Below are 16,299 nucleotides of genomic sequence, written 5' to 3' on the forward strand. Positions count from 1 at the left end.
TAACACCATGCAATGGAAGATCCTTATTCCTATTTATTTTTATTTTAAAAGAATAGGAATGTTGTATGTTTAAAGAAATGCAATGTATGCTCAAACAATTTCACATAAACAATGCACAAACAATTCACTCATCCACGAACAGTCACGAGCGAATCACGAGGTGGGGGTATCCTGCAGAAAAGTGCATATTCAAGGTGGATCTAACTGTTCTCACCGGTCTGAGGCCCCCAAGGTGCCCCCATTATAGGGACCCAATTCCTCTCGTCGTGGGTCGATGGAAAGTTCCAACGCACCGTCGGACTTAAGTTCATGGTTATCACCTTGAGTGATGTTTTTCCGACAACGGTCTCGTAGGCTCCTATAGACCCATTCAACCGGCCGTACTAACATCCACTCCCTATGGATTACCACTCATGCCCCCGGGTATAGAGGGAACTGTTGTGTGCAAAGGTTTGTGTGCAATTTATTTCAAACAATTGCGGAAATTTAAACAAACAACAGTTATTTAAAGCCAAATATATAAAGCATGTTATCATACAAGAAAGGGGTAATAAAGTAATTTTAACTATTATTTGTTAAAATAATCTGTCACTAAATGGGACTGACTCTCGAAGCTTCCCCAGCGGAGTCGCCATCTGTCGCCACCGGCCCGAAACGGGCTTTCGGCATTCGCGAAGGATGGTTGGACTCGTTTATTTGTTTAAAAATGTGGATTGCTAGAATGACTTATTCTCAAACTGAGACCTCGTCAAACGAGCAATTTTATTAAAATGATTCACCAATCCATATTAATCCCAAGCGGGACCCTCCATGGATTAGTGGTTTTCGCAAAAGGAGGGGTTCATGGAGTCGCCACCAATGTTTTACTCAAAACATTGGAAAAAGGGATAAGGCAATTGATTTTATAAATCAACTTCGGCCATTACAACCAGAGTTGGGTAAGGGAGTCGGTTACGCGTGGGGAAGGTGTTAGCACCCCACAGCGCCCCTTTCGGGTTCCCTATGACAGATTATTTCTAAAATAATAGCGCAAAAATTACTAAATTACCCCTATTTATTATAAGCAATTATAAATTAACTATCTACATGATGACAGTTAAATATGCACACAGAAAGCTGTAAAAGAAGGGATTTTTAGAAAAGAAACCTCTTGAAGCGTGCTTTTTATATATCAAGTAAAACTGGGAAGCTTTTTGGCGTTCCCTCGCTCTACAAGCCCGCTCACTCCTTCCTCAAAATAATTTTTGACTTGGAAATCCGGAGGATTTCCCTTCGACTAAGTTCGAATCTCCAAGCTAAATGCTCAGAATTCCAGAACTTTGTCGGATCGACTCCCAGAGAGATTTCTAGGGCAGAACACTGCTCAAAAACCCCAGAATACTCAAGGAGGGAGTCAAAACTGTGTAAAAAAGTGTGGAATGACGTCCAATTGACGTCATATTTATAGGGAATAGGCGCAATACGGCCTACAGAAGCAATACGGCCGTATTGAAATTTTTGAACTTCAATACGGTCGTATTGAGTTCAATACGGCCGTATTGAAGTTTCAGAAACTTCAATACGCCGTATTGAGTTCACTGCGGCCGTATTGAAGCTTCAATACGGCCGTATTAAGTTCAGTACGGCCGTATTGGGCTTCATTCCCTCCACTTCCTTATTTTGAGCTATTCTAAGACCTCTAGACCTACAGAGAACCCTCCTAGGGCCTTCCAGGAGTCCTTCTGGCTGATCTTCCTTCAGTCTTCGAGAGTCTTCAAGCTTTATTTCCGACCCGGACAATTTTAGGGGTCTACAAAATGCCCATAAAGACTTAGTGAAGACAAACAACCCTCGAATGCCTGAAAAATAGGTGTTGAATGAGCATAACAAGACTTTCACCAAGTGGTTCAAAAAGAATGTTGGGACAGATTTAAATGTTTCTGAAACTTTACAACGCCTAGCTCAAGGACCTAACTTTGATGTGTTTACTTTTTGTGGATATGACATTAACAATTACTCATTTTATACAAAGGCACAAGATGACAAAAGTACCATGCAAAATAGTGGGATTATGATAGTTGCTCAATCTATGCATTTCTCAACCAAAAATGATAAGAACCCTATCAAAGCGTCCATGTGCTATTTCGGAGTTATTGAAGACATATGGGAGGTCGATTACGGTCCATTCCGAGTACCTGTATTTAAATGCAAATGGTTTGATAGTAATAGTGGTGTCAAAATTGATGAATTTGGATTTACCTTGGTGGACCTTAATAAAGTTGGTCATAAAGAAGAGCCTTTCATCATGGCTATTCAAGTAAAGCAAGTATTTTATGTGATGGAGGACCATCCTTGGTACTTCACTTCATGTGAGACCCATCACATGGTTCATGGCTATGGCCAATTTGAGTAGTATAGAATTTATTGCTTTATTCCAATTTTACCCTTGTATTTTGGGGTATTTTAGTCATAGGATTTATTTTCTTTGTATTTCCCATTTTACCCTTGTATTATGGGGTGCTTTAGATGATTAGGTTTTTAATTTGGGCTAGGGTATTTCATTAGAGGGTGACGCATATTTTTTTGGTGTCATTGGATCTATTTTTGGTGTTAGAAAGGCTTAGGCCCAAGTGGAGGGCAAAGGTTGCATGGTCTTATCATGCACCTAGAGATAGCCAATCTAAACCCAAACTCGGAGCAGTGGTTTCTACCCCACACCTCACGATGAAGTTCCCAGGGAACTGTGGTAAGATCATCTCCATCAGGGCGAACCAAAAGACATCCCGACAGTGCTATGCTGAGAGTTTGAAGGTCTCACCATCCGAGGAGCGCCGCAAAAGTGACCTTCCTACCGTGGCTCATATCGCCCACGTGGACATCACCGACTTAGATCCAAGATCGGACTCCCACGAAGAACGGCCGACTCCCATTGATGAGCTCCACGACCTCCAGATCGACAAACTTCCTAGGCAGTGCACAAAAATCAGCATGCAACTGAACCCGAAATTACGGCAACAGCTTGAGGCCAAAATCGCCAAGAACGCCGACCTCTTAGCACCGACATGCCAGGTATAGATGCTAACTTCATCTGTCACAGGCTGGCAATTCACAAGGAGGCGAAACCAGTGGCCCAAAGGAAGAGGAAGGTCGGTGGCGAGAGGCAAGAGGCCATCATTACCGAGACGCAAAAGCTGTTGAACGCGGGTTTCATCTGTGAGGTCAGATACACCACGTGGCTGACAAACGTGGTACTGGTAAAGAAGAGCTCAGGGAAGTGGTGCATGTGCGTCGACTATACCGACTTGAACAAAGCATGCCCCAAGGACTCGTACCCCTTGCCGAGCATCGACAGGCTGGTTGATGGAGCATCCGGGCACGCCCTCCTCAACTTCCTTGACGCTTACTCCGAGTACAACCAGATCATGATGTACCCACCAGACGAGGTGCATACGTCGTTCATCATCGACCACGCCAACTTTTGTTACCGAGTGATGCCATTCGGTCTCAAAAATACAAGGGCCACCTACCAGCGGTACAAAGTTTTCTGCCAACAGATTGGGCGAAACATGGAGGTTTACGTCAACGACATGGTAGGAAAAACCACTTCGGCCGAAGGTCATGCTGCTGACTTGGCCGAGGTGTTCAGCCAAATCAGGAAACACAACATGCGCCTCAACTCGGAAAAGTGCGTCTTCGGCATCCAAGGAGGTAAATTCCTTGGTTTTATGATTACTAGCAGGGGGATAGAGGCCAACCCGGAGAAGTGTAAATCCATAATCCAGATGCAGAGCCCTCAAACTGTGAAAGACGTCCAGCGCCTGGCAGGAAGGTTGGTCTCCCTTTCCCGTTTTATCCCCAGCTTGGCGGAGAAGGAAGCCAAAGAATTTCGAGTGGACGGACCAATGCGAAGAGGCTTTCAAGAGCTTCAAAGCCTTCCTTACAACTCCACCAATCCTACAGAGGCCGGATCACAAAGCCGACCACCTCCTCTATTTGACCGTGGCAGAAGGCGCAATCAGTGCAGTTATAGTACAAGAGCACCAGAAAGTGCAGACGTTCATCTACTTTATCAACCGAGTGCTCCAAGACACGGAGAAGCGGTACCAGATGATTGAGAAGCTGGCATTGGCACTTGTCACCGCGGCTCGACGTCTCCGACCTTAGTTTCAAAGCCACCAGGTGGTCGTCAAAACTGACTACCCAATTAGACAAATCATGCGCAAGCCAAAGCTCGTCGGACGGATGATATCGTGGTCAGTAGAGCTGTTCGAGTTCGGTATCAAATATGAAAGTCGCGGCCCCCTCAATGCACAATGCCTGGCAGACTTCGTGGCCGAACTAACTCCAACCTTGGCCGACGAACAACAGGTATGGATCTTGCATGTTGATGGGTCCTCCAATTCTAAGGGTGGTGGTGCAGGTATTATTCTGGAGGGTCCAAATCAAGTCACCCTAGAGCAATCTCTCAACTTTGGCTTCAAAGTGACAAACAACCAAGCGGAGTACGAAGCACTTCTCACAGGGCTACGGCTAGCTCACGATCTCGGAGCACGGAGAGTGAGTTGCAACAGCGACTCAAAACTCATGGTAGAGCAGCTCAGCGGGACATACCAAGCCAAGGATGTTCTTCTGCAATGGTATTTCCACGTGGCATCACAGAAGATCTCGTCCTTCGACGAGTTCACTATACATCATGTACCGCGAGAGCAAAATACCAGAGCCGACCTCCTATCAAAGCTTGCTAGTACCAAACGCCCTGGACAACATCGGACCATCATCCAGGAGACCTTGCATTCACCTAGCTTAGATGACAAGGTCGTCAACACCAGCAACAGCGAAGAACAGGGATAGATGACAGGCATCTGGAACTACTTGAAGGCAGGATTTTTACCCGAGGATAAAGATGAAGCTCAAAAGATGAGGGTAAGGTCAGCTAAGTTTGTAATCGTTGGAGACGAACTGTTCAAATGTGGCATCTCTACCCCATTGCTCAAATGCTTGACTGCACCTCAAGCTGCTTATGTCGTCGAGGAGATCCACCGAGGTATATGTGGCATGCATTCTGGAGCACGCTCGATGGCGACCAGGGTACTCCGAGCTGGATACTACTGGCCCACTTTGAAGTCAGATTGCCAAGCCTACGTGCAAAAATGCAAAGAGTGTCAGTAGTTCGGCAATACGCATCGACAACCACCCGAAGCTCTCCACCAGATGATGTCGCCGTGGCCTTTCACCCAGTGGGGAATGGACATCCTAGGACTGTTCCCCCCCGCAAAGGGTCAGCTCAAATTCCTCTTGGTGGAAATCGACTACTTCAGCAAGTGGATTGAGGCATGCCCACTCGCCAAGATCACCACTGAGAATGTACAGAAGTTCACCTGGAAGAGCATCATATGCAGGTTCAAAATTCTGCATTCCCTTATCACCAACAACGGCCGACAATTCATTGCGTAGAGCTTTGAAGACTTCCTTCGGGAACTTGGAATTAAGCACCTCCCGACCTTGGTGGAACATCCACAGACCAATGGCCAAGCCGAAGCTGCAAACAAGGTGACACTCCGAGAGCTCAAGAAGCGGCTAGGGAATGCCAAGGGACAATGGGTTGACAAACTTCCCAGCATCCTCTAGGCGTACCATTGCACCCCCCAATCAACGACGAAGGAGACGCCTTACAGGCTAACTTATGGAGCTGACGCCATGATCCTAGTGGAAGTTGGGGAGACATCTCATCGGCGCCAGGTCTTCAACAACGAGCAGAATGCTCAAGAGATAGCAGCCAACCTTGACCTGATTGACAAACTGAGAGACGAAGCTCGGATTCATGAAGAAGCCTGTAAACTCCGAGATTTCAGAAGATATAATACGCGAATGCGACCTCGCTCTTTCCGAGTTGGTGACTTGGTGTGGCGACTGTTAGGCGAAGCACGGAAAGACACCTCAGAAGGAAAGCTTGCACTTAACTGGGGTGGCCCATTCCGAGTTGTAGAAGAGTTAGAAAATGGGGCATACCGGCTAGAAGAACTCAGCGACAAAGTCATCCTGCGAACTTGGAATACCACGTATCTCAAGTTTTATTTCAGCTAAACTTGTAAGAATGAGTTGTGCACTCTTTTCCCGCCTCAGTCTTTTGTCCCAAAAAACAGAAAAATGGGTTTTGGCTGAGAAGGTTTTTAACGAGGCACACATAACATTAATAAAATGACTCATTCCAATCATCACTTCTTCATTCTACTCTGTTTTATCATCGAATGCGTTAGCTTAAGTCAAGGTCGAGTTCGAACCTTGATACGAATAATTTTATTTCAAGCCGAAGTCGAGTTCGAACCTTGTTGCAAATCACCTGAGGTCGAGATTGAACCTCATTGCGAATTATCTCACCTTCAACCGAGGTCAAGTTCGAACCTTGTTGCAATACATCTTATTTTCCGCTGAGGTCGAGTTCGAACCTCATTGCGAAATATCTCACTTTAACCCGAGGTCGAGTTCGAACCTTGTTGCGAATCCCCTAAGGTTGAATTCGAACCTCATTGCGAATTATCTCACCTTCAACCGATGTCGAGTTCGAACCTTGTTGCAAATTATCTTATTTCCCACATGAGGTCGAGTACGAACCCCGGCACACATTATTTTTATCTTACACAGAAGCCGAGTTCGAATCTCGATATAATTCATTCCATCTCACCAAAGGTCGAGTTCGAACCCTAACATGAATTTTCTATCTCAAGTCGAGGTCGAATTAAAACCTAGAGACAAACCTCTTTAAACTAAGCCAAGTTTAACCGCGTCCTCAAATCACAAATACGGGCGAAATCTAAGCCTAACACATAAGCGCAAAACTCAGAGGTCAAATAGAAGCATCAAAAGCGCAAGGATAAAACCTAAAAAAAAAATGATATATACACAACAGGGTTTACGAGTTCAAAAGCATAAATTCAAACAGAAGATACACGAAATGAACTAAGTTATTACAAAATTGGCCTAGGTGGAGGCATTTTCACTTGAGCTGTCCTGGAGGTCGTCTTCTCTCACCAGCTTCCCAAAGCGTACCTCTTTCTCCACATGCATAGCGGAGAGAGGTCGACTCCGGGCGCAAGTAGCCTCGCCTGGCGAGCTTCCTTGAGGAATCCCTTCTTGTGCTCGAACAGGACAGCTCGCTCAGTTTCGACGAGCTTCTTCTCCAGCTCCACCTTTGATGGAAATCACTTGGAGAAGGTTGATGTTCTTCAAGTGTTCCATGCTTAGGACCGTGAACTCTTGAGGTTGACCTTAGAAGAAGCTTGATTCTCCACGAAGAAAGCTTCAATGGAGGAGAAGCCTTGAAAGGATTCAGTGACTCCTTAGCTTGAGGTAGGTGCTTGAGGAACCAAGTAAAGGTTGAAGAACCTTTGGTGAAACCTTAAAGAGAAGGTTTTCTCTTCGGTTTTGAGAGGAATCTTGAGAGAGAAATCTGAAGTTTATTTCTCAATTTGTTCAAAAGTGAGTACATGAGAGGTATTTACAATTATATAGGGAGAGGTAGCTTCTAGGAAAAGCTAACCTTAACCATGGTTCACTAGGAACCATGGTAAGGTTTTGCTAACCTTCCACGGTTTAGAAAGCTTGTAGGAGAAGCTACCTTGACCATGGTTCACTTAAGACCCATGGTAAGGTAAGCCTAACCTATCAAGGTTTAGAAACTTGGAAGGCAAGCTTCAATCCTTGAAGAAGAGACAAGTGAATTTCGGCCATGAACAAAGGAAGAAGGCTAGGTGGCCTTGGGTCCAATTTGCTCCATGAATTAATTCAAAAATCCTTGATTTGGTTTAGTTAGGTTCATCATATGATGATGAGACCTAGCTAAATTAAATCTATGAAAAATTAGGAGCAAAATGAGTCCAATATGCAAACTTTTGCCTAGGCCCAGTTCTGGCCCAATTACTAGTCACACCCTCAAGCATTGCTAAATACCACCCCTTTTTCCCTACTTAAAAATACAAAATGAATGTATCAACTAGGGAGGTTAATTGGAGTTAAACTCTCCAAGTAGCCTACCTTAAAATCAATATACTAACACTAGAAAAAGCAAGTAAAGTGCCTCACAAATACAAAGGCAAAAATAACATGTACAAGAGACTATGTATAAACTGTACAATATACACAAGTAGAACTAGGCCTTCTCTTTATGATAGAGCATTCCAAGTGAAGAATACCTTGGGCTTGACAAGCCCACTAGTCTTCACAAGGTCCAACTCTTCTTGTATTCTTCTAGCCATAGCTCTGGTAACTGGGCCCTTGGCCCATGGTCTATCATCCCCTCCTTCTTGAGAAGGATTTGTCCTCAAATCTGTAGGTTCATCTTCCTCATCATAACCTGCAAAGGGAATAAGATCACTCACATTAAAAGTGTTGCTTACTCCATAATCACTGGGAAGATCTAACCTGTAGGCATTATCATTAATTCTTTGGAGGACCTGAAAGGGACCATCTCCTCTTGGATTGAGTTTAGACTTCCTTTGAGAAGGAAACCTTTCCTTTCTCAAGTGAAGCCAAACCCAATCTCCTTCCTCAAAAATGAGGTTTTTATTTCCTTTGCTTCTTTCCAAATCAGTTCTCTCATTTTGTTGTTGTATATGAGTTTTAACCTTCTCATGCAATTTCTTAACAAATTCAGCCCTAGATACCCCTTCTTTATGAAAATAGTGAGAAGAATCTGGTAAGGGTATTAGGTCTAAAGGATTAAGAGGGTTAAAACCATACACAACCTCAAAAGGGGAGATTTTGGTAGTCTTATGGACTACCCTGTTATAAGAAAATTCAATATGTGGCAAGTACTCATCCCAAGACTTATGGTTACCCTTAATGACTGCCCTTAACATTGTAGATAGGGATCTATTAACTACTTCTGTTTGCCCATCAGTTTGTGGGTGACAAGTAGTAGAGAAAAGCAGTTTAGTTCCTAGCCTACTCCAAAGAGTTTTCCAGAAATGGCTAAGGAACTTGGTATCCCTATCTGAAACAATAGTTTTGGGTAGACCATGAAGTCTAACCACTTCCTTGAAGAACAGTCTTGCTATGTTGCTTGCATCATCTATTTTGTGGCAGGGTATAAAGTGGGCCATTTTACTAAATCTGTCCACTACCACAAAAATTGAATCCATGCCTCTCTGGGTCTTGGGCAAGCCCAAAATAAAGTCCATACTGATATCAACCCATGGAGAGTTAGCAACAGGCAAGGGTGTATAGGTGCCATGAGGCATTACTTTAGACTTTGCTTGTAAACAAGCTATACATCTAGAGCAAAACCTCTCAACATCCCTTCTCATATGGGGCCAAAAGAATTTTTCTTTTAGAAAATTTAGAGTCTTTTCAACTCCAAAGTGCCCCATGAGACCACCCTCATGACTTTCTCTAACAAGGAGTTTTCTTATAGATCCTTGGGGTATACAAATTCTTCCTTCTTTATACAAATACCCCTCAGAAATATAGAAACCTCCTTGAGGCTTTGCTAAACATTGGGTATAATTTTCATTGAATTCGAGATCATTAGAATACAATTCCTTAATGTGATTAAATCCCAAGATTTGAGATCCTAAGGAGACTAACAAAGTATGTCTCCTAGAAAGGGCATCAGCCACAACATTATTTTTCCCTTTCTTGTATTTAATCAGATATGGGAATTGTTCTAAGAACTCTACCCACTTAGCATGCCTTTTATTTAGTTTGCCTTGGCCCCACAAATATTTAAGTGACTCATGGTCACTATGAATGACAAACTCTTTGGGAATAAGATAATGTTCCCAAGTTTGAAGAGCCTTAACCAAAGCATAAAGCTCTTTGTCATAGGTAGGGTAGTTCAGAGAGGGACCTCTAATTTTTTCACTAAAATAAGCAATAGGGTGCCCACCCTGTAACAAAACTGCCCCTACGCCAACCCTAGAGGCATCACATTCTAACTCAAAAGTTTTTGAAAAATCAGGTAGAGCCAGAAGTGGTGCATGAGTAAGCATATCCTTTAAGGTTAGAAAGGCATTTTCTTGTTTCTCTCCCCATATAAATTCCACATTTTTCTTAACTAACTCATTTAATGGGGAGGCTAGTGTGGAGAAATTAGGAACAAATCTCCTATAGAAGCTTGCCAACCTATGGAAGCTCCTAATATCTCCAACACTTTTAGGAGTGGGCCATTTTGGATGGCCTTGATTTTCTCGGGGTCCACATGAACCCCTTTTTTGCTAATGATAAAACCTAAAAATACAACACTATCTACACAAAATGTACATTTTTCTAGGTTACCAAAAAGTTGATTTTTCCTAAGAATATTGAAAACTTGCCTTAAGTGTCCTATGTGATCACTTAGGCACCTACTATATATGAGAATATCATCAAAATAAACTACAACAAATTTACCTATACAATCCCTTAGAACATGATTCATGAGACGCATAAAAGTACTAGGAGCATTGGTGAGTCCAAAAGGCATCACCAACCATTCATACAATCCAAACTTGGTCTTGAAAGCGGTTTTCCATTCATCACCTTCTTTAATTCTTATTTGATTATAACCACTTTTAAGATCAACTTTAGAGAATATGATGGCTCCATGAAGCTCATCTAACATGTCATCAAGTCTAGGGATAGGATGTCTATACTTCACAGTGATGTTGTTGATGGCCCTACTATCACAACACATTCTCCACTTGCCATCTTTCTTAGGAACCAACTGTTGAGCTTAGGAGAGCTTGAAGCTTAAGGAGTTTTGATGATCACAACATGCAACAACTTGGAGAACACAAAAACAAAGTTAAAGAAGAGTCAAGAGAATGCTATGATCTAAGACTATGTAATAGAACTTAGGAGATGAATTTTTATATTTGTGTATACTTGTGTGTGTGCTTTGTGCATTGAGCAAAACTTGTCTAAAATCAAGTAGGGAGTAGATGATGATGAGTTGAGAACATTGGAAAATTATTTTGAGACTTAAAATGAAGTTTTAAGAACTGACTCAAAATAATCGATTATTGTTAAATATAATCGATTATTTCAGCAAATGGGCTAAGTGGAATGCCTTGTTGTAATAATCGATTATTTGTCAAAATAATCGATTATTTCAGAAACAACTCTCTGGAATAATCAATTATCCAGCTAAATAATCGATTAAATTGTTCTTGGTTGATTTCCAGAAATCTGAAGAACAAAATAATCGATTATTCTTTAAAATAATCGATTATCTGGGTTTGGACTTTTATAAATAGACTTGAACTATTTTGAAACTTAATAACATTGAGTGAGAACTGATACTCAACTTCAAAAAACCGCTTTAGAGAGTCTGTGTGACATCTTGGAGAGGTTTCTTTGTGAAAATCCAAGAAGAAAAACATTTGTGAAAGAACTTGTGAAAATCATCATCATCATCATACCCTTGAAAGAGAAAGACAAAGAATTGTTCAAGAATTCCAGGTGAATTCGTTTCATGTTTGTTTCTTTGTGAATCTTTGTGGAAAATCTTGAGAAGGGTTTCTCAAGTGATTAAGGTTCTTGTAGTGGGATCTACAAGGGGTGCTTTCTTGGGGTCAAGAAAGTGATTATCTTTTAGTAGTGAAGTATATGCATGTGTGTTTGCTTGTAAACCTTCTTGCTTAAAGATAGTGGAAAAATCTTAATCAGGTGGTGATTAAGGACTGGATGTAGGTCACATGTGGAGTGGCTGAACCAGTATAAAAGACTTGTGCAATCTTCTTCAACCTTATCTCTTGTTTTGCAATTTCTTGGTTGAGCTTTAAAGAAGATAAAACTTGATTAACATGTGTATGTGAATTTAGATGGGTTAAATCTATAATTGGATATTATATTTGAACATCATTATCTTGTAATCAAGTTGCACATTGCATTCATATCATTGTAACAAGTCTTTAAGAGTGCTTCATTTGAAAATTCTGTCATAGAAAAGTTTTGAGTGAAATTAAGATCCAAAAAACTCTGATAAATTTTTAAAGGGTCATTAAATCCAATTCACCCCCCTCTTGGATTAGGCCATTCTTTTCTAACAATTGGTATCTAGAGCAAGGTTCTTGAGAGTTATTCAAGATTTAAAAATGGCCAACAACAACTTACCCTATGGTGAGGGTGTCTCTATACATAGACCTCCTGTTTTCAATGGTGAAAATTATGTCTATTGGAAAATTAGGATGAGAATTTTCATTGAAGCTATTGACATTGCTGTATGGGATGCTATAGAAAATGGACCCTATATCCCTATGAAAAAGAATGATGATGGTGAGCTTGAGGAAAAACATTGGAGTGAGTGGAGTGATGAGGAAAAGAGAAGAGCCCAACATGACAAAAGAGCCAAAAACATCATAACATCTGCATTGTCTATTGATGAATTTTTCAGAATTTCACAATGCTTATCTGCTAAAGAAATGTGGGACACTTTGCAAGTCACTCATGAAGGAACAAGTGATGTAAAGAGATCAAGAAAGCATACTCTCATTAGAGAATATGAGCTGTTTAGAATGCAAAATGGTGAATCTATTTCTGATTTTCAAAAGAGATTTTCACACTTGATAAATCACCTTGTTGACCTTGGCAGGAAATTTGAGAAGGAAGAGCTCAATTTAAAAGTGCTGCAATGCTTGGACAAAACATGGCAAGCAAAGGTGACAGCCATTGAAGAATCAAAGGATTTGACCTCCTTAACACTAGCCACTCTCTTTGGGAAGTTGAGGGAGCATGAGCAAAAGCTGCATATATTTGATGAACATGAGCAGCAAGATAAGAAAGGTAAAGGAGTGTCATTGAAAGCCTTAAAATCTGCCAAAGGAAAAGAGGTGTGTGAAGATACAAGCTCCGATGATTCCGAAACCGAAAATTTCAACCTGCTAGTGAAGAAATTCAGAAAGTTTATAAGAAGAAAGAGAAACTCTCCCTATAAGTTCAACAAAAAGCCAAACAAGAAAGAGGAAGCAACCACCTCCTCCTTCAATTTCTTTGAATGCGGAAAGCCGGGACACATGAAAGCTGAGTGTCCAAATATCTTAAAGAAGCAACAAGAGGAGAAGAAGTTTAAGAAAAATGCAAAAGGAAAAAGAGCCTATATTGCTTGGGAAGACAATGACTCAAGCACAACAAGTGGAGAATCTGAAAGTGAGGAAAACAATTTGTGTTTGATGGCTGGAACTGCACAAGACACAATAGTAAGTGACTCAGACCTTGAATCAAATCCTGATTATGACCAACTCCAAGAAGCTTTTATTCAAATTCATGAAGAGGCTGTCAAATTAGGTGCCTCAAATTTAAAATTGAAAAACAAGCTGAAATGGTATGAAAATGCTTTAATTAAAGCTGAACAAGAACTTGAAGATTTGAAGCATGAGCATGAAAATCTTCAAACAATGTTTAACTTTAGTGAAGCTCATTCCTCAAAAGATGTTTGTGAACATTGCAAGGTTTTTGAAAAAGAAAATGCTGATTTGAAATCCACACTTGCAAGGTTCACAAAGGGAAATGCAAATTTGAATATTCTTTTGGGAAAGCAAAGAAACACTTTTGATAGGAGTGGACTTGGCTTTAATCCAAGTACAAGCATACGAATTGTGTCAAAGAAAGTAACTTTTGTGAAAAGTCAAAATTTTAGAAAACTCAAAAGCAACTTTTCTAGACAAGCAACTTGTTTTTATTGTTGTAAAAGGGGTCAAACAATTAGGAACTGCTATTCAAGAAAATATGGAGTTCCAAGTGGAAAAATGATTTGGGTTGAGAAGAGTCAAAGGCTGAGAACTAACCAACAAGGACCCTCCACATGGGTACCTAAATTTTTCCTCTGAATTTATTTTGTAGGAATGCTTGAGGGCCAAAAATTTGCTGTGGTATCTTGATAGCGGCTGCTCAAGGCACATGACCGGGGATCCCTCCAAATTCTCAAGTCTGAAATTGAAGAATGAAGGGTATGTTACCTATGGTGACAACAATAAAGGCAAAATTCTTGGCATGGCAATGTTGGTAATTCCTCCTCTCAAACATTGATTGAAAACGTTTTGCTTGTTGATGGCTTGAAACATAATTTGCTGAGTATTAGTCAATTGAGTGATAAAGGCTTTAAAATTGAATTTGATGACACATGTTGCTTGATTTGTGATAAAAGGAGTAAAGAAATCAGATTTATAGGAAAAAGGATTGACAACATATACATGCTAGACTTAGAGCATTCTATATCAATGTCAAACACTAAATGTCTAATAACTCAAGAAGAAAGCACATGGCTTTGGCATAGGAGAGCTGCACATATTCACATGGATCACTTGAATAAATTGAGTAGGAAAGAATTGGTGGTTGGTCTACCTAAACTCAAGTTTGGAAAAGACAAATTATGTGATGCTTGTCAAAAGGGCAAGCAAGTGAAGGCTAGTTTTAAAAGCAAAAATCAGATTTCAACATCTAGACCTTTGCAATTAATTCACATGGATTTGTTTGGTCCATCAAGAACAATGAGCTTAGGTGGAAACTACTATGGCTTAGTGATTGTAGATGACTACTCAAGATTTACTTGGGTTATGTTTCTTGCAAATAAAAATGATGCTTTTACTGCCTTTAGAAAATTTGCTAAGCTTGTTCAAAATGAGAAGTGTTCAAACATCACCTCTATAAGAAGTGATCATGGAGGTGAATTCCAAAACATCATGTTTCAAAAATTCTGTGAGGAACATGGTATAAACCATAATTTCTCAGCACCTAGGACACCTCAAAAAAATGGGGTTGTTGAGAGAAAGAATAGGTCCTTTGAAGAACTTGCAAGAACAATGTTAAATGAAACAAACCTACCAAAATACTTTTGGGCTGATGCTATTAACACAGCTTGTCATGTGTTAAATAAAGTTCTGATTCGGCCTATTTTAAAGAAAACACCCTATGAAATCTATAAAGGAAAGAAGCCTAACATTTCCTATTTTAGAGTGTTTGGTTGCAAGTGTTATGTGCTGAACAATGGGAAAGAACAACTTGGGAAGTTTGATGCAAAGGCTGATGAAGCAATATTTCTAGGATACTCTACAAATAGTAAGTCTTCTAGAATTTACAATAAGAGAACTCTAGTGGTAGAAGAATCTGTTCATGTAGTATTTGATGAATCAAATAAGCAAGAGACAAGGCAAACTGAAATTGAAGATTTAAATGAATTGCTTGATCAACCCCTATTGGAGAGTGAACCAAATGAAAAGTCTAAGGAGAGTGAATCACATGAGAAAGTAAAGGGAACATGTGAACAATTTCCAAAAGAGTGGAAGACTTCTAGAGACTTATCAATGGATAACATCATTGGAAATATTGGTAAGGATGTTACTACTAGGAGTGCTATAAAAAATATTTGCAACACTATGGCATTTGTTTCACAAGTTGAACCTAAGAACATTGATGAAGCACTTAAAGATGAACATTGGTTAATGGCTATGCAAGAGGAACTAAATCAGTTTGAAAGAAATGAAGTGTGGGATTTAGTGCCATTACCAAAAGATTATCCAATAATTGGAACCAAGTGGGTTTTCAGAAATAAGCTTGATGAATCTGGAATAATTCTTAGAAATAAGGCAAGACTAGTGGCTAAGGGGTATAATCAAGAAGAAGGAATTGACTATGATGAGACTTTTGCCCCTGTAGCAAGGATTGAAGCAATTAGACTACTTCTTGCTTATTCTACCATAAGGAATTTCAAGCTTTATCAAATGGACGTAAAAAGTGTTTTCCTCAATGGGCTGATACAAGAGGAAGTGTATGTGGAACAGCCACCTGGATTTGAGGATTTCAAAAATCCTAATCATGTGTACAAGCTCAAAAAGGAACTTTATGGCTTGAAGCAAGCTCCTAGATCTTGGTATGATAGGTTGAGCAAATTTCTAATTGAGAATGATTATGAAAGAGGAAAGGTGGACAATACATTGTTTGTTAAGAGATTTAAAAATGATACAATGTATGTGCAAATATATGTGGATGATATTGTGTTTGGATCTACAAATTCCTCTCTTTGTAAAGAATTTTCTAAAACAATGCAAGGAGAATTTGAGATGTCAATGATGGGAGAACTTACCTTCTTTTTGGGATTACAAATCAAACAAATGCATGATGGAACTTTCATAAGTCAAAGCAAGTATTGCAATGAACTTTTGAAAAAGTTTGGTATGGAAGGGTGTAAGGTGGCTGCCACACCAATATCAAACAATTGCAATCTTGACTTAGATGAGAAAGGAATTGCTGTTGATAATTCAAAATATAGAGGTATCATAGGATCACTCTTGTACTTGACAGCAAGTAGGCCTGATATAATGTTTGTTGTGTGCCTATGTGCAAGATTCC

General features: G+C 40.4%; 2 protein-coding genes across 2 annotated transcripts; both read left to right on the forward strand.

Moving 5' to 3' along the window:
• Positions 1-4,194: 4,194 nt before the first annotated feature.
• LOC145957285 (uncharacterized) lies at positions 4,195-4,830 on the forward strand. The gene has a single exon (XM_083073510.1). The coding sequence runs from the start codon at positions 4,195-4,197 to the stop codon at positions 4,828-4,830; it is 636 nt and encodes a 211-aa protein (XP_082929636.1).
• LOC145957286 (uncharacterized) lies at positions 4,831-5,148 on the forward strand. The gene has a single exon (XM_083073511.1). It carries the CDS (start codon positions 4,831-4,833, stop codon positions 5,146-5,148), a length of 318 nt encoding a protein of 105 aa, XP_082929637.1.
• Positions 5,149-16,299: the final 11,151 nt, after the last annotated feature.

The sequence above is a fragment of the Cajanus cajan genome, chromosome 4 (assembly GCF_000230855.2).
Source record: "Cajanus cajan strain Asha chromosome 4, NIPB_CcT2T_4, whole genome shotgun sequence".
NCBI classification, from domain to species: domain Eukaryota; kingdom Viridiplantae; phylum Streptophyta; class Magnoliopsida; order Fabales; family Fabaceae; genus Cajanus; species Cajanus cajan.

Excerpts from the sequence above, each read along its gene's own strand:
- LOC145957285 (XM_083073510.1), top strand. The coding sequence starts at position 4,195 with ATGCGCAAGCCAAAGCTCGTCGGACGGATGATATCGTGGTCAGTAGAG.
- LOC145957286 (XM_083073511.1), top strand. The coding sequence starts at position 4,831 with ATGACAGGCATCTGGAACTACTTGAAGGCAGGATTTTTACCCGAGGAT.